The 22,133-nt window shown below is 34.4% G+C and overlaps 1 protein-coding gene across 1 annotated transcript; it reads right to left on the reverse strand.

Moving 5' to 3' along the window:
* Positions 1-384: 384 nt before the first annotated feature.
* LOC137959522 (pentatricopeptide repeat-containing protein At2g33680-like) lies at positions 385-1,572 on the reverse strand. Its single transcript, XM_068806884.1, has 4 exons — positions 1,100-1,572; positions 991-993; positions 844-896; positions 385-788 (listed from the first exon to the last, which is right to left on the reverse strand). The coding sequence occupies exons 1-4, from the start codon at positions 1,570-1,572 to the stop codon at positions 385-387; spliced, it is 933 nt and encodes a 310-aa protein (XP_068662985.1).
* Positions 1,573-22,133: the final 20,561 nt, after the last annotated feature.

Raw genomic sequence — 22,133 nt, forward strand, 5'->3', positions numbered from 1 at the left:
ACGCACATTAGGTCTACAACCAATCTCCTTGATCTTTTCCAACAACGATAGTACCATCCCCATCACCTCCCTCTTGCAACATCCATCTATTAATGCAGTATAACTGGCCTTATTTGGATTTAATCCACATTCTGCCCTTTTATTGAACATATCTAAAGCCAAATTCAACGTACCCATTTTGCAAAATCCACAAATCCGTTCCGTAAATGTCCACTCATCCGGTTCACATTCATTCTCTTGCATGAAATTCAACAATCTCATTGCATTGTTCAGATTTCCCAATTTGCAATATCCATTTATCAAAGTATTATACGTGATCTGATTTGGGGATGCACCTAACTGTAACATCTTGTTAAAAACAGTCATTGCCTTGTCCATTCTACCCTATAAGCAAGAACCCTTAATCATCTCCTTGTGAGTCTGAGCATTTGGCATGCAACTGAATCTTGTCATTTTATCAAAAACTGTACTAGCAAGGCCAACTTTTCCGTCGGACCACAAACCATGGAGCAAAGCATTGTAAGTGACTGTGTTAGGAACCACACTATCTTGTAACATCTTGTGAAACAAGCCAATAGCAATTTCAAAGTAATCCACTCTAAACAAACCAGGGATCAAACCAGTGTAAGTTTTAACGTTAGGACAAACACCTCTTTTTCTCATGTCAACAAGCAGATCACATGCTTCCTTGAGAAGACGAGCCTCATAGAGAGATGTGATAGAAACTATAGATGGAGAAGCCGTTGGACCAATGCCCTTCTCCACCATTTCCTTGATGAGATCCAGTGCTTCATCAATAGTAAGAAAATTTTATACCCAGCTATTTCCGGGATCCTTTCTTACTCCAATATTTGCCATTTTCTTCCTGAGTACCCAAGATTCTTTCAATAACCCAGCTTCGGAGTAGAGATTTGACAGAATAACGTAAGAAGCATGATCATCAGGCTCTAACTAGATCACTCTTTTTGCTGATTTCACTCCTATACTTACATTCTGAGACGTCCAAAAAACACTTAGTAATGTTCTCCATACGGAAACCCCCACATTGTAAAGGCATCCAGCAATGATTTTATATGCATAATTGAGGTTTCAAGCTCACCGAAGAACATCAACCAAGAATAAGTAATGTTCAGATTCTGGCTCAATCTTATCGTGGTCGCACATCACATCAAAGAAGAACATGCTCTCCTGTAGAAGGCCCACATGACTACAGGCTGTGAGAAAATAGATGAAGGTTGTTTTGTTAGGAGCTGTCTCCGTTTTCTCCAACTCTTTGAATATTTGAATTGCTTGGCCTGCTCTGCCATGCTGCGCCAGTCCTGATAGCATAGTGTTGTAGGTAACAATAGTAGGATTATTGAAACCATGAAAAGCACAAATAGAATCCTCTATGTTTCCACATGTAGCATACATGTCAACAACCGAGCTGCCAACATAGACATCTCCACCAAAACCAGCTTTTATCATCAAAGAATGAAACTGTCGTCCAACATCTAAAGCTACTGAGCCAGAACAAGCAGAAATACAAGAGGCAAAACTGAATTGAGTTGGACCAAATCCAGCCACTGCCATGTCCCTACTTCTTAGAGCTTCCAAGGCAAGCCCATTATGCTCTTAAGCTCCAATTATAGTACTCCACGAAAGGCAATCAATCCAACAGGTGTATGTCACTACCTCTGGACTAAAACCCGTAAAAATCATGTGCCAAAACATATGATTAGCTTCCCATATCCTTCTCCTTATGGCTTTGCAACACCCAGTTTGAAGGCTATACAGGCAAACCCGAATGGGAGGAAAATTGTTCTGTTGCTCTGCTGCACAGAACATCTGCAATGCCTCATACCGCTTCTCATTCTTCCCCACATATGGCAAAAAAAATAAAGGAAGTGTTCTAATTCCATTGCCCACATTTTCAATTGGGCAACAAACATACACATAGTCAACAGAAAAATAGAGACCCTCAACAAAAAAAATTTCCAAGACACTTACCCCTCCTCCCCCCCCCCCCCCCCCCCCCCCCCTCCCCCTCCCTTAATTTGGAACTTGGGTTTGCTCTGGTCCACCGAGAAGTTGCTTGCGAGTGGTGGGTGGAGGCCCGAAGTCACCGGACATGACATGTTTCCAACGGTGCCGACGAAGCCTCCTCTGTCTCCGATGGTGAAAGGCAGCCCTTTGGGCTTTGCCGCTTGTGTCCCAGTCGGAATAGTCTCCGGAAGATATTCTTTCTCCAGTTTAGGATGGTGGTCCGCTTGCAGTGAGTCATTTTGGTGTGATTTCGGATTTGAGGTCTCTCCCCATTTGACCAATGCCGACGGTGTGGTAGCAGAAAACCCCTCTGATTTCCCCAAATCGTCATCACCATTTGGCTTTGGATTTCCTTGCGCGGAGATATTGATTTTTCACAGAGGCTTCGGCTGGTAGATGGGATGAAGTGGTTAATTTGTCACCCATTTTTCAATTCTAGACTGTGTCTCGATCGACTACTCCTATTGCATCGTTGGAAAAAAATACTTCATCCAGGATGAATGCCATTTCTGTATTCTTTCCGCTGCAATACCTACTGCAACCATTTCTCTGATTTGTCTGTGCATCGCCAACCATGGGTCTTCTTGGCTCATCGTATTCCCACTCTAATACCAGTTGTTACGGTCCCAGATTTGACACATGGATTCGTAGGGAGAAATGGTGAACGAAGATCAAGCCAAAGGGAAGCTTGAAAACCTTAGAGCTCGTTGAGAAGAACTCTAAGCCTGTTTATAATAGATTTGACCTAATTCTCAATGCTTGTCTTTCTCATTACTCATACCCCTTAAATAGGGTTCACCATGTTTGGGTTTAAGATAAAATTTTACAAAAATGCCCCTATAAATAAAATATTCCAAAAATACCCCTATAAATAAAACATTAAAAAATACCCCTGTGGCCTAAAACTGAAATAAATAAATTAAATTAAAGAAAACAACTAAAATAATAATGTTATTGTGTGCATAACAAAGTCAAGTCGGTAAGCATTGTCATTGATCTGTTCTAGCACTTGAAATGGTCCGTCTCCTCGGGGCAGCAACTGAGAATGTCTTTGTGCTGGAAATCTTTCTTTCCTCATATGTAACCACACCCAATCACCGGCCTCAAAAAATGAGCTTGTGACGTCCCTTGTTAGCTTGCTTGATGTATTGTTTGGATTTCCTCTCTATGTTGAGCCAAACCCTCTCATGGAGTTTCACAAATTTGGCCTTCTTTTGACCATCTAAGTTCACATACTTAGAAACAGGTAAAGGTGATAAATCTAAAGGAGTTAAAGGATTAAAACCATAAAAACTTTCAAATGGGTGCACTTAGTAACAAAATGGATGGTACAATTATAAGCAAACTCAACTTGTGGTAAACAATCCTCCCAAGTCTTAATGTTCTTACCAATGACAGCCCTCAACAATGTGGGTAAGGTTCTATTAACTACTTCTGTTTGTCCTTCGGTTTGAGGATGACAAGTAGTAGAAAACAAAAGTTTTGTTCCTAAATTTCCCTATAATGTCTTCCAAAAGTAACTCAAGAAATTAGCATCCCTATCTGAAACGATTGTCCTAGGCATACCTTGTAACCTGATAATCTCCCTAAAGAACAAATTTGCAACATGAGAAGCATCATCAGTCTTATGACAAGAAATAAAATGAGCCATCTTAGAAAACCGATCTACAACCACAAAAATTGAATCCCTCCCATGTCGACTCCTAGGTAAACCCAAAACGAAGTCCATCGAAACATCAATCAAAGGTGAACTGGGAATAGGTAGGGGGGGTGTAAAGACCATTTGGCTGAACCCTCGATTTTTCTTGCCTACAAGTGACACATCTACCACAAATTCTCTCAACCTCCCACTTCATGTGTGGCCAATAGAAGTGCTCTTGCAAAATAGCTAGAGTCTTAGTGACTCCAAAGTGCCCCATTAAACCCCCACTATGGTATTCTCAAACTAACAAGTATCTCATTGAACAATTAGGCACACAATTTATTCTCTCAAAAAAAGAAGTCTTCATGCCTATAGAACTTAGCTTCTGCAGATTTTTCACAAGCACTATAAATTTCCCCAAAAACATGGTCATCTTGATGAAGTTCCTTAATATGCTCAAAACCAATAAGTTTAGCCTCAAGAGTAGAGAGTAAGGCGTACCTGCATGATAGTGCATCTGCAACCACATTTTCCTTTCCTTGTTTATACTGAATGACATAAGGAAAAGTTTCAATGAATTCAACCCAACGAGCATGTCTCTTGTTCAACTTGTGTTGACCTTTCAAATGTTTCAGGGATTCATGATCCGTACGAATCACAAACCCCTTTGGCCACAGGTAGTGCTGCCATGTCTCTAATTCTCGAATTAAGGCATACAACTCTTTGTCATAAGTGGGGTAGTTAAGTGCAGCCCACTGAGCTTCTCGCTAAAGTACACAAGTGGTCTCCCTTCCTGCATCAGCACAATGCCTATTCCTACACCAGAAGCATCACATTCAATTTCAAATGTAAGAGAAAAATTACGTAAAGCAAGTAATGGAGCATGACTAAGCTTATACTTAAGAAGCTGAAATGCCGTCTCTTGTTCTTCACCCCATTTGAATGCAACATTCTTTTTGATAACTTCGGTAAGCGGTACCGCAATGGTGCTAAAATCTTTCACGAATCTCCTGTAAAAACTAAGAAGCCCATGACAACTCCGAACATTACCTACACTGGAGGGTGTCGGCCACTCTTGGATGGCTTTGATCTTTTCTTTATCCACCTCAATACCTTTAGCACCCACAACAGAACCTAGAAAAAAAATATTATCGATGCAGAAAGTACACTTTTGGAGGTTAGCATATAACTTCTCGTTTCTAAGTACCTCCAAAATAGACTGCAAATGTGAGACATGATCATGTGTATTCTTGCTATAAATGAGAATATCATCAAAGTAAACAACAACAAATTTTCCAATGAAAGCACGAAAACATGATTCATTAAACGCATGAAAGTACTAGGTGCATTAGTTAACCCAATTGGCACTACTAACCACTCATACAATCCATATTTTCTTTTAAATTATGTCTTCCATTCATCTCCTTCTTTCATTCGTATTTGATGATATCCACTCTTAAGATATATTTTTGAAAACACACAAGAACCATGTAACTCATGAAACATATCATCTAAGCAAGGAATAGGATGTCGATACTTTACCGTGATGTTGTTAATGGCCCCTACATTCAACATACATTCTCCATGATCCATCCTTCTTAGGCACTAGAATCACCGGTACTGCACAAGGACTCATGCTTTCTCTCACGTGCCCTTTTTCCATCAATTCTTCTATTTGCCTTTGAAGTTCTTTCGTCTCCTTCGGGTTGCTCCTATATGCTGGTCAGTTTGGATGCATTGGGAATGAAATCAATTTGGTGTTCAATCCCTCGATGAGGTGGTAACCCATGTGGTACCTCCTTGGGAAATAAATCCTCGAAGTCCTGCAAGAGAGAAACAACAACACTAGGCAGGCTAGCATCAAGTTGGTCAGTGTTTAAAAGAGCCTCCTTGTACATGAGTACAATCATTGGCCATTTTAAAACCATCGCTCGCTTAACCTCACTCATTTTTGCATAGAAGTTTCTTTCTTTTTTCTCTGTTTTTCTCTCACTCTCATTATGCACAACATCATTTTTTTTTACTCTCATTCTTTTGCTCTCTCAATTTGTTTTTATCACTCAATTGTTGCAACCTCACTTGATCATCATAGATTTGTTTTGGGGTCAACGGAACTAGAGTGATGGTCCTCTGCTTGTGTGTGAATGAGTACTTGTTGGTGAAGCCGTCATGCTGCACACGTCGGTCAAATTGCCACGGTCTTCCTAAGAGTAGTTGTCCAATTTGCATTGGTACCACATCACACAATACTTCATCCTCATATTTACCAATTCAAAATGGTACCACAACCTGATTGATGACCCTTATTTCACCACTATCATTCAACCATTTCAACTTGTATGGACGAGGGTGCTGAAGTGTAGTGAGCACTAACTTTTCAACCATAGAAGTACTAGCAACATTAGTGCAACTATTGCCGTCGATAATAAAACTACATACTTTGTCTTTCACATGACAATGAGTGTGAAAGATGTTCTCCCTTTGTACTTCTTCTTTCTCTTCTTGAACTTGCAAGTTTAAGGCTTGTCGTGCAACTAATGCAAGCATCTCACCATGATCTGCCCCGAACTTCTCGTCTCTGATGGGAGCGTCCTCCAATGGTAGCATGTCCACTAAATCATCTTCGTCTTTTGACTCAATCTCCCCATTTTCCCGGATAACCATAAGTTGCTTGTTCGGGCATTGGCTAGCTATGTGTCTATGCCCTTGACATTTAAAACAACGAACGTCACTAGGACGAGCCAAAAGACGTACTGATTTACTTTGAGAAGTTGTGGTAGTAGTGGCTGTTTTGGGGTCTGGTTTGTCCTTGAAGGTTGATGAAGTTTCTTTCTTCTTTGGGTAGTTTGACCTCCAAGGTACTATACCGGCACTCTGTGGAGCTGCTCTTTACCGTATACCACCTCTCTTGAGTTGTCTCTCAACATTGATAGCCATATGCACCAATTCTTCCAATTCCACATAATGGTGTAATTCAATGGTGTTAGCAATCTCCCGATTCAACCCATTTAAAAATCTGGCCATTGTCGCGTCCCGATCCTCCTCCACATTAGCTCTAATCATTGCCATCTCCATCTCTTATAGTATTCATCAGCACTTCAGTTACCTTGATAGAGACCTTGCAGCTTAAGGTATAGATACTGGTAGTAATGACTGGATACAAAATGTCATCTCATCACCCTCTTCATCTCATCCCAATTGTCAATAGGAGTTCTCCACTCCGTCTCCTATTGATGCCTAACTAGTCCCACCACAGAATAGCATAATCGGTAAATTCAAAGACAACGAGCTTGACCTTTTTCAAGTCAGAATAATTGTGACAATCGAAAACCAATTCCATCTTTTTTTCCCATTCGAGGTAGACTTCAGGGTCACTTTTCCCTTGAAAAGCAAGAATTTTCAACTTGATACTTCCCAAGTGGCTATCTACCCTGTTCCTAGCTACTCTATCTTGGCCGTATCTCATATGGCTGACTCCTGAAACCCTATCAGACTCCCCTAAATTGTCACCTTCAAAATCGCCTATATCCTCAACTTCCCTTTGATGCAGCCTGTTCCTCACTAAGGTGTTTGGAACAAGTAGAGATTGCACTCTTTGTGTCCCCTCTTCGACCCATTCTGACCTCCCATGCATTTCTACCAACATCCCATGCAGTTCTTCCATCTCTCCCCTCATCATCCGTTTCATCTCCCCCAATAATGCTTGCATTTGTAGCTTCGAAACAACGACGGATGGACTCTCTTCGTCAGTATTTTTCCCTTGATTATACGACATGATTAGGACACTCAGCAGATAAGGTTAGACACACACAAAAATATATGCAAAGAAAAAAAAACAAGAGCAGTTTTGGTACTCTTCTTTTGTTTAGAAGAATACTTTCTGCAATATCATAAATGTTCCAAAAGCCCCAAATTCGTGTCCAAGTCCCCTATTTATAGTGGAGGACTTCGAAACCCTAATTACATTCAATGAAAGAAACGTAAGGTATCTTAATGTCAATAGAAAACCTAACTTAGTTCCATGTGATCTTCCAAGATTTAATTGCCAACTCATGAGTATTCTTGTGGGTCCCACGAGATCTTCTAACCACATGCACTTCCTCAATGAATTTTCTCCGGATCAACTTTGACGAGTGAGACCAGCCTTTGTTCCCCTTCTGTAGTGACGATATTCTCTTCTTGTTGTATAACCCTCTGAACTAAGTTATTCAGCATCTCTTTGAATCATTTAGCACGTCCTCTCGTCACTGGGCCCACGAGATCTTCTAACCACATGCGCTTCCTCAATGAATTTCCTCCGGATCAACTTTGATGAGTGAGACCAGCCTTTGTTCCCCTTCCATAGTGATGACATTCTCTTCTTGTTGTATACCTCTCCGAACTAAGTTATTCAGCATCTCTTTGAATCTTTTAGCTCGTCCTCTGATCACTGGGAGAAAAGGAACTTGAGTTGGTACATGAGTATTCTGTACAGGCACAATGTCCTCATCACATAGGTCATTTGCATCTTTAACATGTTTCAAGTATGCATATCCATTTTTAAAACATGTGTAGAAGAAATCTCTTTCTTATAAAATTCCAAGCTATGATGGTTGAACTAGTGGAATTTCCCAAGCATGGATAACATAACTTTAGTGTTCATTTGTGGTGTGTAAATAAATTTTCTTTACTTAAATTTATTGTTGTTTTAAATTTTTTCCAAACGCAAACTCTAAAGTTTTCATTTTGTTGTGATCTATTTGCCTTATTTGTTAACGGGATGAAGGGAGACCGAAAACTCAAAGTTTTGATTTAAGAAAAAAGTACACATCTAAAACTGAAATGCACAATGCACAAATGTAGAGAGAGATAATTCCAAAGAGTGTCTATAATTTTTAGGGATTGTAAAATCTTTTCATTTTTTATATATTAGGTATTTTAATCGTCGGGAAAAGGGGGAGGCGGGGGATTTTTAACTGACTTCTGACTCCATATCCATAAGTCATTTCTTACAAAACTCTTTTTAGTTTTTATATATTAGGTTTTGCAATCATCGGGAAAAAGGGGGAGGCAGGAGATTTTTAATTGAGCGTTGACTTTAAATCCATAAGTCATTTCTTACAAAAATATAGCTCGTTACGCATGATAAATGACTTTACAATCATCTATGATTGTTAGGTCAACTTTTTTAAAATGGGCAAAATATTGGCTTGTTTGACTGAGGTAAATATCCCACCGCACGTTCACTTGAAAATTTAAAGAGCGTTTGTTATTCTCTTTAAAAGGTTGGAATCCATAGTTCATTTGCATCTTTAACATTTTTCAAGCATGCATATCACATTTTTAAAACATGTGTAGAAGAAATCTCTTTCTTATCAAATTCCAAGCTATTAGGGTTGAACTAGTGGAATTTCCCAATCTAGGATAACAAAAATTTAGTGTTCATTTGTGGTGTCTGAATAAATTTTCTTTACTTGCATTTGTTGTTGTTTTAAATTTTTTCCATACACAAACTCTAAAATTTCCATTTGGTTGTGATCTATTTGCCTTTTTTGTTAACGGGATGAAGGGAGAGTGAAAACTCAAAGTTGTGATATAAGATAAAAGTATAAATCTAAAATGGAAATTCACAACGCACAAATATAGAGAGAGATAATTCCAAAGAGTGTCTCTAATTTTTAGGGATTTTAAACTCTTTTTAGTTTTTGTATATTTGGTTTTGTTATCGTCAGGAAAAGGGGGAGGCAAGGGATTTTTAATTGATTGTTGACTCCCAATCCATAAGTCATTTCTTACAAAACTCTTTTTAGTTTTTACATATGAGGTTTATCAATCGACGGTAAAAGGGGGAGGCGGGGGATTTTTAACTGTGCGTTGACTCCTAATTCATAAATCATTTCTTACAAAAATATAACATGTTACGCATGATAAATCACTTTACAATCATCTATGATTGTAAGGTCAGTTTTTTGTAAATGAGAATAATAATGGCTTGTTTGACTCGAGTAAATATCCCACCGCAAGTTCACGTGAAAATTTAATGAGCGTTTGTGATGCTCTTTAAAAGGTTTGGATCCATAGGTCATTTACATCTTTAACATGTTTCAAGCATGCATAACCATTTTTAAAATATGTGTAGAAGAAATATCTTTCTTATAAAATTCAAAGCTATTAGGGATGAACTAGTGGAATTTCCGAAACTTGGATAACAAAACTTTTGTGTTCATTTGTGGTGTATGAATAAATTTTGTTGTTTTTTAAATTTTTTCCATACAAAAACTCTAAAATTTTCATTTTGTTGTGATCTTTTTGCTACGGAGAGTGAAAAATTAAAGTTTTGATTTAAGAAAAAAGTCTACCTCTAAAATTGAAATGCACAATGCACAAATGTAGAGAGAGATAATTCCAAAGAGCGTCTATAATTTTTAGGGATTGTAAACTCTTTTTAAATTTTGTATATTAGGTTTTGCAATCGTTGTGAAAAGGGGGGAGACGTGGGATTTTTAACTGAGTGTTAACTCCTTATCAGTAAGTCACTTCTTCCAAAAATATAGCCTGTTACTCGTGATAAATAATTTTACAATTATCTCTGATTGTTAGGTCAGCTTTTTGTAAAAGGGCAAAATCATGGCTTGTTTGACTCGGGTAAATATCTCATCGCACGTTCACTTGAGAATTTAATGTGCATTTGTTATTCGGTTTAAAATGTTTGGATCCATAGGTCATTTGCATCTTTGACATGTTTCAACCATGCATATCCATTTTTAAAACATGTGTTGAAGAAATATCTTTCTTATAAAATTTCTAGCTATTAGAGTTGAACTAGTAGATTTTCCCAAACTTGGATAACAAAACTTTTGTGTTCATTTATGGTGTGCGAACAAATTTTCTTTACTTACATTTTTTGTTGTTTTAAATTTTTTCCACACACAAACTCTAAAATTTCATTTTGTTGTGATCTATTTGCCTTTTTTGTTTATGGGATGAAGGGAGAGCAAAAACTCAAAGTTTTTATTTAAGAAAAAATATACATCTAAAATGGAAATGCACAATGCACAAATGTAGAGAGAGATAATTTGAAGGAGTGTTTGTAATTTTTTGGGATTGTAAACTCTTTTTAGTTTTTATATCTCTGGTTTTGCAATCGTCGGGAAAGGGGGGAAGCGGAGGATTTTTAACTAAGTGTTGACTCACAATCCATAAGTTATTTTTTAAAAAAATATAGCCCGTTATGCATGATAAATCATTCTACAATCATCTATTATTGCTAGGTCAGGTTTTTGTAAATGGGCAAAAAAGTGGCCTATTTTACTCAGGTAAATATCCCACCGCACGTTCACTTGAGAATTTAATGAGCCTTTGTTATTCTCTTTAAAAGGTTTGGATCCATAGGTCATTTGCATCTTTAACATGTTTCAAGCATGCATATCCATTTTTAAAACATGTGCAGAAGAAATCTCTTTCTTATAAATTTTCAAGCTATTAGGGTTGAACTCGTAGAATTTTCCAAACTTGGATAATAAAACTTTTGTGTTCATTTATGGTGTGCGAACAAATTTTTTTCTCTTAAATTTGTTGTCATTTTAAATTTTTCCATACACAAACTCTAAAATTTTCATTTTGTTGTGATCTATTTGCCTTTTTTGGTTACGGGATGAAGTTTTGAGTTAAGAAAAAAGTATACATAGAAAATGGAACTGCAGAATGCAAAAATGTAGAGAAAGATAATTCCAAAGAGTGTCTACAATTTATAGGGATTGTAAAATCTTTTTAGTTATATATATTATGTTTTGCAATCATCGTGAAAAGGGGGAGAGGGTGATTTTTAACTGATTGTTGACTCCCAATCCATAATATATTTCTTAAAAAAATATAGTCTATTATTCTTGATAAATCACTTAAAATCATCTATGATTGCTAGGTCAACTTTCTGTAAATAGGCAAAATAATGGCTTGTTTGACTCGGGTAATTATCCCACCGTACGTTCACTAGAAAATTTAATGAGCGTTAAAAGGTTTGGATCCTTAGGTCATATGCATCTTTAACATGTTTCAAGCATGCATATCCATTTTTAAAACATGTGCAGAAGAAATCTCTTTCTTTTAAAATTTCAAGCTATTAGGGTTGAACTAGTGGAATTTCCAAAATTAGGATAACAAATCTTTAGTTTTTATTTATGGTGTGTGACCAAATTTCTTTACTTACATTTGTTGTTGTTTTAAATTTTTTCCATACACAAACTATAAACTTTAATTTTGTTGTGATCAATTTGACTTTTTCTTTTACGGGATGAAGGGAGAGCGAAAACTCAAAGTTTTGATTTAAGAAAAAAGTAAACATCTAAAATGGAAATGCAGAATGCACAACTGTAGAGAGAGATATTAGGTTTTGCAATCATTGGGAAAAGGGGGAGGCGAGGGATTTTTAACTGAGTGTTGACTCCCAATCCATAAATCATTTCTTACAAAAAGATAGCCCGTTACGCATGATAAGTCACTTTACAATCATCTATGATTGTTAGGTCAACTTTTTGAAATGGGCAAAATCGTGGCTTGTTTGACTCGGGTAAATATCCCATCGCACATTCACTTGATAATTTACCGAGCATTTTCTATTCTCTTTAAAAGGTTTAGATCCATAGGTTATTTGCATCTTTAACATGTTTCAAGCATGCATATCCATCTTAAAAACATGTTTTGAAGAAATCTCTTTCTTAAAAAATTCCTAGCTATTAGGGTTGAACTAGTGGAATTTCCCAAACTTGGATAACAAACTTTTGTGTTCATTTCTGGCATGTGAATAAATTTTGTTTACTTACATTTGTTGTTGTTTTAATTTTTTCCCATACATAAACTCTAAATTTTTTTTTTGTTGTGATCTATTTGCCTTTATTTTTACCAGATGAACGGTGAGCGAAAAATCAATGTTTTGATTTATGAAAAACGTATCCATATAAGATGGAAATACCCAAGCAAAAATGTAAAGAGAAATAATTCCAAAGAGTGTCTGTAATTTTTAGGGATTGTAAACTCTTTTTAGTTTTTTTATATTAGGTTTTGCAATTGTCAGGAAAAGGGGGAGGAGGGGATTTTTAACTGAGCGTTGACTCCCAATCCATAAGTAATTTCTTACAAAAATATAGCCCGTTACGCATGATAAATCACTTTACAATCATCTATGATTGTAAGGTTAGCTTTTTTTAAATAGGCAAAATAATGGCTTGTTTGACTCGAGTAAATATCCCACCGCACGTTCACTTGAGAATTTTATGAGCGTTTTTTATTCTCTTTAAAAGGTGTGGATCCATAGGTCATTTGCATCCTTTACATGTTTCAAGCATGTATATCCATTTTTAAAACATGTGTAGAAGAAATCTCTTTCTTATAAAATTCCATGCTATTTGGGTTGAACAAGTGGAATGTCCCAAACTTAGATAACAAAACTTTTGTGTTCATTTGTGGTGTGTGAATTATTTTTTTTTACTTACATTTGTAGTTGTCTTAAATGTTTTCCATACATAAACTCTAAAATTTTCATTTTGTCGTGATCTATTTGCCTTTTTTGTTGACGGTATGAAGGGAGAGCGAAAACACAAAGTTTTGATATAAGAAAAAGTATACATCTAAAATAGAAATGCATAATGCAAAAATGTAGGGAGATAATTCTGAAGCGAGTCTGTAATTTTTAGGGATTGTAAACTCTTTTTAGTTTTTAAATATTAGGTTTTGCAATCATCGGGAAAAGGGGGAGACTGAAGGATTTCTCACTGAGTGTTGACTCCCAATCTTTAAGTCATTTCTTACAAAAATATAGCCCATTACGCATGATAAATCACTTTACAATCACAGATGATTGTTAGGTCAACTTTTTGTAAATGGGCAAAACAATGGTTTGTTTGACTCGGGTAAATATCCCACCGCATGTTCACTTGAGAATTTTATGTGCGTTTGTTATTCTCTTTAAAAGGTTTGGATCCATAGGTCATTTGCATCTTTAACATGTTTCAAGAATGCATATCCATTTTTAAAACATGTGTAGAAGAAATCTCTTTCTTATAAAATTCCAAGCTTTTAGGGTTGAACAAGTGAAATTTCCGAAACTTGGATAAAAAAACATTTGTGTTCATTTGTGGTGTGCGAATAAATTATCTTTACTTATATTTTTTCTTGTTTTAAAATTTTTCCACACTTTTCATTTTGTTGTGATCTATTTGCCTTTTTTTTTTTTTACGGGATGAAGGGAGAGTGAAAACTCAATCTTTAGATTTTAGAAAAATGTATACATATAAAATAGAAATGCACAATGTACAAATATAGTGAGAGATAATTCCAAGGAGATTCTACAATTTTTAGGGATTGTAAATTCTTTTTAGCTTTTATATATTAGGTTTTACAATCGTCAGGAAAAGGGGGAGGCAGGAGGATTTTTCATTGAGTGTTGACTCCCGATCCATAAGTCATTTCTTACAAAAATATAACCCGTTACACCTGATAAATTACTTTACAATCACAAATGATTATTAGGTCAACTTTTTGTAAATGGGAAAAATAATTGCTTGTTTGACACAGGTAAATATCCCATCGCACATTCACTTGAGAATTTTATGAGCGTTTGTTATTCTCTTTAAAAGGTTTGGATCCATAGGTCATTTGCATCCTTAACATGTTTCAAGCATGCATATCCATTTTTAAAACATGTGTAGAAGAAAGCTCTTTCTTGTAAAATTACAAGCTATTAGGGTTGAACTAGTGGAATTTCCCAAACTTGGATAGCCAGAATTTTGTTCTCATTTGTGGTGTGTGAATAAATTTTCTTTTCTTACATTTGTTGTTGTTTTAAATTTTTTCCATACATGTACTCTAAAAGTTTATTTTTGTTGAGAAATATTTGCCTTTTTTGTTTACGGGATGAAGGGAGAGAGAAAACTCAAAATTTTTATTTAACAAAAAAGTGTACATCTAAAATGGAGATGCGTAATGAAAAAATGTTGAGAGAGATAATTTCAAAGAGTGTCTGTAATTTTAGGGATTGTAAACTCTTTTTAGTTTTTATGTATTAGGTTTTGTAATCGTCGGGAAAAGTGGGAGGAAGGGGGATTTTTAACTGAGTGTTGACTCCCAATCCATAAGTCATTTTTTATAAAAATATAGCATGTTACACGATCACTTTACATTCATATATGATTGTTAGGTCAGCTTTTTTTAAATGGGCAAAATATTGGCTTGTTTGACTCAGGTAAATATCCCACCGCAAGTTCACTTGAGAATTTAATGAGCATTTCTTAATCCATTTAAAAGGTTTGGATCCATAGGTCATTGGCATCTTTAATAGTTTCAAGCATGCATCTCCATTTTTAAAACATGTGTAGAAGAAATCTCTTTCTTATAAAATTCCAAGCTATTAGGGTTGAACTAGTGGAATTTCCCAAACTTCGATAACAAAACTTTTTTTTTTCATTTGTCGTATGTGAATAAATTTTATTTACTTAAATTTTTTGTTGTTTTAATTTTTCTCCATAGATAACATCTAAAATATTCATTTTGTTGTGATCTATTTGCCTTATTTGTTACGGGATGAAGGGAGAGCGAAACTCAAAGTTTTGATATAATAAAAAAGTATACTTCTAAAATGTAAATGCACAATGCTCAAATGTAGAGATACATAATTCCAAATAGTATGGTAAGTTTTAGGGATTGTAAACTCTTTTTAATTTTGATATATTAGCTTTTGCAATCGTCGAGAAAAGGGGGAGGCATTGCGATTTTTAACAGAGTGTTGACTCCCAATCCATAAGTCATTTCCTACAAAAATATTGCCCGTTATACATGATAAATCACTTTACAATCATCGATTATTGTTAGGTCAGCTTTTTGTAAATGCGCAAAATAATGGCTTGTTTGACTCGGGTAAATATCCGACCGCACGTTCACTTCAGATTTTAGCGAGAATTCATAGGTCATTTTCATCTTTAACATGTTTCAAGCATGTATATCCATTTTTAAAACATGTGTAGAAGAAATCTCTTTCTTATAAAAATCCAAGCTATTAGGGTAGAACTAGTGGAATTTCCCAAACTTGGATAACAAAACTTTTGTGTTCATTTATGGTGCGTGAATAAATTTTCTTTACATACATTTGTTGTTTTTTTAAATTTTTTTAGTACATAAACTCTAAAATTTTCATTTTTTGTGATCTTTTTGCTTTTTTTGTTTACGGGATGAAGGGAGAGCGAAAACTCCAAGTTTTGATTAAAGGAAAAATTTTACATCTAAAATGGAATTGATCAATGCACAAATGTAAAGAGAGATAATTCCAAAGAGTATCTATAATTTTTAGGGATTGTAAACTTTTTTTTGTTTTTATATATTAGGTTTTGCAATCGTCTGGAAAAGGGGTAGGCGGGGGATTTTTAACTGAGTGTTGACCCCCAATCCATAAGTCATTTCTTACAAAAAAATATAGCCCATTACGCATGATAAATCATTTTAAAATTATCTATGATTGTTAGGTCAGCTTTTTGTTAATGGGCAAAATAGTGGCTTGTTTGACTCAGTTAAATATCCACAACAAGTTCACTTGAGAATTTAATGAGCATTTGTTATTCTATTGAAAAGGTTCGGATCCATAGGTCATTTGTATCTTTAACATGTTTCAAGCATACATATCCATTTTTAAAAAATGTGTTGAAGAAATCTCTTTCTTATAAAATTCCAATCTATTAGGGTTGAACTAGTGGAATTTCCCAAACTTGGATAACAAAACTTTTGTGTTGATTTGTGTTATGTGAATAAATTTTCTTTACTTACATTTTTTTTCGTATTAAATTTGTCATCCATAACTTATAAAATTTTCATTTTGTTGTGATCTATTTGCATTTTTGTTTCCGGGATGAAGGGAGAGCGCAAACTCAAAGTTTTGATTTAAGAAAAAAGTGTATATCTAAAATGGAAATGCACAATGCACAAATGTAGAGGGACAAAATTCCAAAGAGTGTCTGTAATTTTTAGGGATCATAAACTCTTTTTAGTTTTAATATATTAGGTTTTGCTATCTTCGGGAAAAGGAGGAGATAAGGGGATTTTTAACTTTGTGTTGACTCCCAATCCATAAGTTATTTCTTACAAAAATATAGCCCGTTACGCATGATAAATCACTTTAAAATCATCTATGATTGTTAGGTCAGCGTTTTGTAAATAGGTGAAATAATGGTTTTTTTTACTCGGGTAAATATCCCACCGCACGTTCACTTGAGAATTTAGTAAGCGTTTGTTATTCTCTTTAAAAGGTTTTGATCCGTAGGTCATTTGCATCTTTAACATGTTTCAAACAATCATATCCATTTTTAAAATATTTGTCAAAGAAATCTTCTTCTTATAAAATTCTAAGCAAGTACGGTGTAACTAGTGGAATTTCCATAACTTGGATAACAAAACTTTTGTGTTCATTTGTGGTGCGTAAATTAATTTTCCACAATTACATTTGTTGTTGTTTTAAATTTTTACCATACATAAACTCTAAAATTTTAATTTTGTTGTGATCTATTTGCCCTTTTTGTTAACTGGTTAAGAGAGAGAGAAAACACAAAGTTTTGATTGAAGAAAAAAGTATACATCCAAAATAGAAATGAACAATGCACAAATGTAGAGAGAGATAATTCCAAAAAGTGTCTATAATTTTTAGGGGTTGTAAACTCTTTTTAGTTATTAGATATTAGCTTTTTCAATCGGCGGGAAAAGGGGGAGGCAGGGGATTTTTAACTGAGTGTTGACTCTCAATCCATAAGTCATTTCTTACAAAAATATAGCCCGTTACGCATGATAAATCACTTTACAATCATCTATGATTTTTAGGTCAACTTTTTGTTAATGGGTGAAATCATGGCTTGTTTGTCTCGGGTAAATATCTCACAACACGTTCACTTGAGAATTTAATGAGAGTTTCTTATTCTCTATAAAAGGTTTGGATCCATAGGTCATTTGCATCTTTAACATGTTTCAAGCATGCATATCCACTTATAAAACATGTGTGGAAGAAATCTCTTTGTTATAAAATTCCAAGCTATTAGGGTGGAACTAGTGGAATTTCCAAAACTTTTGCTTTCATTTGTGGTGTGTGATTAAATTTTCTTTACTTACATTTGTTGTTGTTTTAAATTTTTTCCATACGTAACCTCTAAATTTTTCATTTTGTTGTAATTTGTTTGCCTTTTTTATTTATGGGATGAAGGGAGAGCGAAAACTCAAAGTTTTGGTTAATGAAAAAAGTATACATCTAAAATGGAAATGTTTCCAAAGAGTGTTTACAATTTTTCAGGATTGTAAACTATTTTTAGTTTTTTTATATTAGGTTTTGCAATCGTCGGAAAAGGGGGAGGCGGGGGATTTTTACCTAAGTGTTGACTCCCAATCCACAAGTCATTTTTTAAAAAAATATAGTGCGTTACGCATAATAAATCACTCACAATCAACTACGATTGTTAGGTGAGCTTTTTGCAAATGGGCAAAATAATGGCTTGTTTGACTTGGGTAAATATCCCACTGCACGTTCAGTTGAGAATTTAATGAGCGTTATTTGTTCTCTTTAAAAGGTGTTAATCCATAGGTCATTGGCATCTTTAAGATGGTTCGAGCATACATATCCCTTTTTAAAACATGTGTTGAAAAATCTCTTTCTTATCAAATTCAAAAGTATTAGGGTGTAACTAGTGGAATTTCCCTAACTTGGATAACAAACCATTTGTGTTCAATTTTGGTTTGTGAATAAATTTTCTTTACTTACATTTGTTGTAGTTTTAAATTTTTTCCATACATAACTTCTAAATTTTTCATTTTGTTGTGATCAAATTGCCTTTTTGTTTACGGGAGGAAGGGAGGGCGAAAAATCAAAGTTTTTATTTAAGAAAAAACTATACTTCTAAAATCGAAAACCATAGTGCACAAATGTAGAGAGAGATAATTCCAAAGAGTATCTATAACTTTTAGGGATTCTAAACTCTGTTTAGTTTTTATGCATTAGGATTTGCAATCGTCGGGAAAAGGGGGAGACAGGGGATTTTTAACTGAGTGTTGTCTTCCAATCCAAAAGTCATTTCATACAAAAATATAGGCCGTTACGCATGATAAATCACTTTACAATCATCTATGATTGTTAGGTCAACTTTTTGTAAATGGGTGAAATAATGGCTTTTTGACTCGATTAAATATCCCACCGTACATTCACTTGGGAATTTAATGAGCATTTGTTATTCTCTTTAAAAGGTTGGATCCATAGGTCATTTGCATCTTTAACATGTTTTAAGCATGCATATTCATTTTTAAAACATGTGTAGAAGAAATCTATTTCTTATAAAATTCAAAGCTATTAGAGTTGAACTAGTGGAATTTCGGAAACTTGGAAAACAAAACTTTTGTGTTCATTTATGGTATGTGAATAAATTTTCTTCACTTATATTTGTTGTTGTTTCAAATTTTGTCCATCCATAACTTCTAAAATTTTCATTTTGTTATGATCTATTTGCCTTTTTGTTTACGAGATGATGGGAGAGCGAAAACTCAAAGTTTTGATTTAAGAAAAATATATACTGCTAAAATGGAAATGCACAATACAAAAATATTGAGAGAGATAATTCCAAAGAGAGTATGCAATTTTTAGTGATTGTAAACTCTTTTTAGTTTTTAAATATTAGGTTTTGCAATTGTCGGGAAAAGGGGAGGCAGTGTGATTTTTAACTGAGTGTTGACTCCCAATCCATAAGTTATTTCTTACAAAAATATAGCCCGTTTCGCATGATAAATCACTTTACAATCATCTATGATTGTTAGGTCAGGTTTTTATTTAATGTGTGAAATCATGGATTGTTTGACTCGGGTAAGTATCCCACAACACGTTAACTTGAGAATTTAATGAGCATTTCTTATTCTCTTTAATAGGTTTGGATCCATAGGTCTTTTGCATCTTTAACATGTTTCAAGCATGCATATCCTTTTTGCAACATGTGAAGAAGAAATATCTTGCTTATAAAATTCCAAGCTCTTAGGGTTGAACTAGTGGAATTTCCCATACTTTTGTGTTCATTTGTGGTGTGTGAATAAATTTAATTACTTACATTTGTTGATGTTTTAAATTTTTTCCATACATAAACTCTAAAATTTTCATTTTGTTGTGATCTATTTGCCTTTTTTTTAAGAGATGAAGGGAGAGCGAAAACACAAAGTTTTCATTTAAGAAAAAGTATACACCTAAAATGGAAATGCACAATGCTCAAATGTAGATTGAGATAATTCCAAAGAGTGTCTGTAATTTTTAGGGATCATAAACTCTTTTTAGTTTTTATATATTAGGTATTGCAATCGTCGAGAAAAGGGGGAGCAAGGGGATTTTTAACTTATTGTTGACTCCCAATCCATAAGTCATTTCTTACAAAAATATAGGCCGTTACGCATGATAAATCACTTTACAATCATCTATGATTGTTAGGTCAGCTTTTTGTAAATGGGTGAAATAATGGCTTGTTTGACATGGGTAAACATCCCTCCGCACGTTACTAGAGAATTTAATGAGCGTTTTTTATTGTCTTTAAAAGGTTTGGATCCGTAGATAATTTGCATCATTAACATGTTTCAAGCATGCATATCCATTTTTAAAACATTTGTCAAATAAATCTTCTTCTTACGAAATTCTAAACAAGTAGGGTGGAACTAGTGGAATTTCCATAACTTGGATAACAAAACTTTTGTGTTCATTAGTGGTGTGTGAATAAATTTTCTTCACTTACATTTGTTGTAGTTTTAAATTTTTACCATATGTAAACTCTAAAATTTTCATTTTGTTGAGATCTATTTGCCTTTTTTGTTTACAGGATGAAGAGAAGGCGAAAACACAAAGTTTTGAGTCAAGAAAAAAGTATACATCCAAAATGGAAATGCACAGTGCACAAATGTAGAGAGAGATAATTCCAAAGAGTGTCTATAATTTTTATGGATTGTAAACTCATTTTTGTTTTTATATATTAGGTTATCAATCATCGAGAAAAGGGGGAGGTAAGGGGATTGTTAACTGAGTATTGACTCCCAATCCATAAGTCATTTCTTAAAAAATATAGCCCGTTACGCATGATAAATCACTTTACAATAATCTATGATTATTACGTCAACTTTTTTTTAATTGGTGAAATCATGGTATGTTTGAGTCGGGTAAATATCCCACTACACATTCACTTGAGAATTTAATGAGTGTTCTTATTCTCTTTAAAATGTTTGGATCCATGTCATTTGCATCTTTAACATGTTTCAAGCATGCATATCCATTTTTAAAAAATGTGTAGAAGAAATCTCTTTCTTATAAAATTCCAAGCTATTAGGGCTGAACTTGCGGAATTTCCAAAACATGGATAACAAAAATTTTGTTTTTATTTGTGGTGTGTGAATAAATTCTCTTTACTTACATTTTTTTTAAAATTTTTTTCCATACATAACCTCTAAAATTTTAATTTTGTTGTGATCTATTTGCCTTTTTTATTTACAGGATGAGGGGAGAGCAAGAAATCAAAGTTTTGATTTACGAAAAAAGTATACATCAAAAATGGAAATGTGCAATAGACAAATGTAGAGAGAGATAATTCCAAAGAGCATTTGTAATTTTTAGGGATTCAAACTCTTTTTAGTTTTTATGAATACAGATTTGCAATCGTCGGGAAAAGGGAGAGGCAGGGGAGTTTTTAACTGAATGTTGTCTTCCTATCCAAAAGTCATTTCATACAAAAATATAGCCCGTTACGTATGATAAATCACTTTAAAATCATCGATGATTCTTAGGTCAACTTTTTGTAAATGGGCAAAATAATGGCTTGTTTAACTCGGGTAAATATCCCACCGCACGTTCACTTGAGAATTTAATGAGTGTTTCTTATTCTCTTTAAAAGGTTTGATCCATAGGTCATTTGAATCTTTAACATGTTTCAAGGATGCATATCCATTTTTGAAACATGTGTAGAAGAAATCAATTTCTTATAAAATTCCAAGCTGTTAGAGTTGAGCAACTGGAATTTCCCAAACTTGGAAAAAAAACTTTTGTGTTCATTTGTGGTATGTGAATCAATTTTCTTTACTTACATTTGTAGTTGTTTCAAATTTTGCCCATCTATAACTTCTAAAATTTTCATTTTGTTGTGTTCTATTTTCCTTTTTGTTTACGGGAAGATGGGAGAGCCAAAACTCAAAGTTTTGATTTAAGAAAAATGTATACATCTAAAATGGAAATGCTCAATGCACAAATATAGAGAGAGATAATTCCTAATAGAGTATGTAATTTTTTTTGGAATTTAAACTCTTTTTATTTTATATATATTAGGTTTTCCAATCGTCGAGAAAAGGGGAGGCAGGGGGATTTTTAACAGAGTGTTGATTCCCAATCCATAAGTCATTTCTTACAAAAATATTGCCTGTTATGCATGATAAATCACTTTAGAATCATCGATGGTTGTGAGGT

This window comes from Aristolochia californica, unplaced genomic scaffold (genome assembly GCF_029961685.1).
Source record: "Aristolochia californica isolate CCGP_79_NKW_82.1479 unplaced genomic scaffold, dmAriCali1.0.hap1 SCAF_3, whole genome shotgun sequence".
In the NCBI taxonomy this organism is placed as follows: domain Eukaryota; kingdom Viridiplantae; phylum Streptophyta; class Magnoliopsida; order Piperales; family Aristolochiaceae; genus Aristolochia; species Aristolochia californica.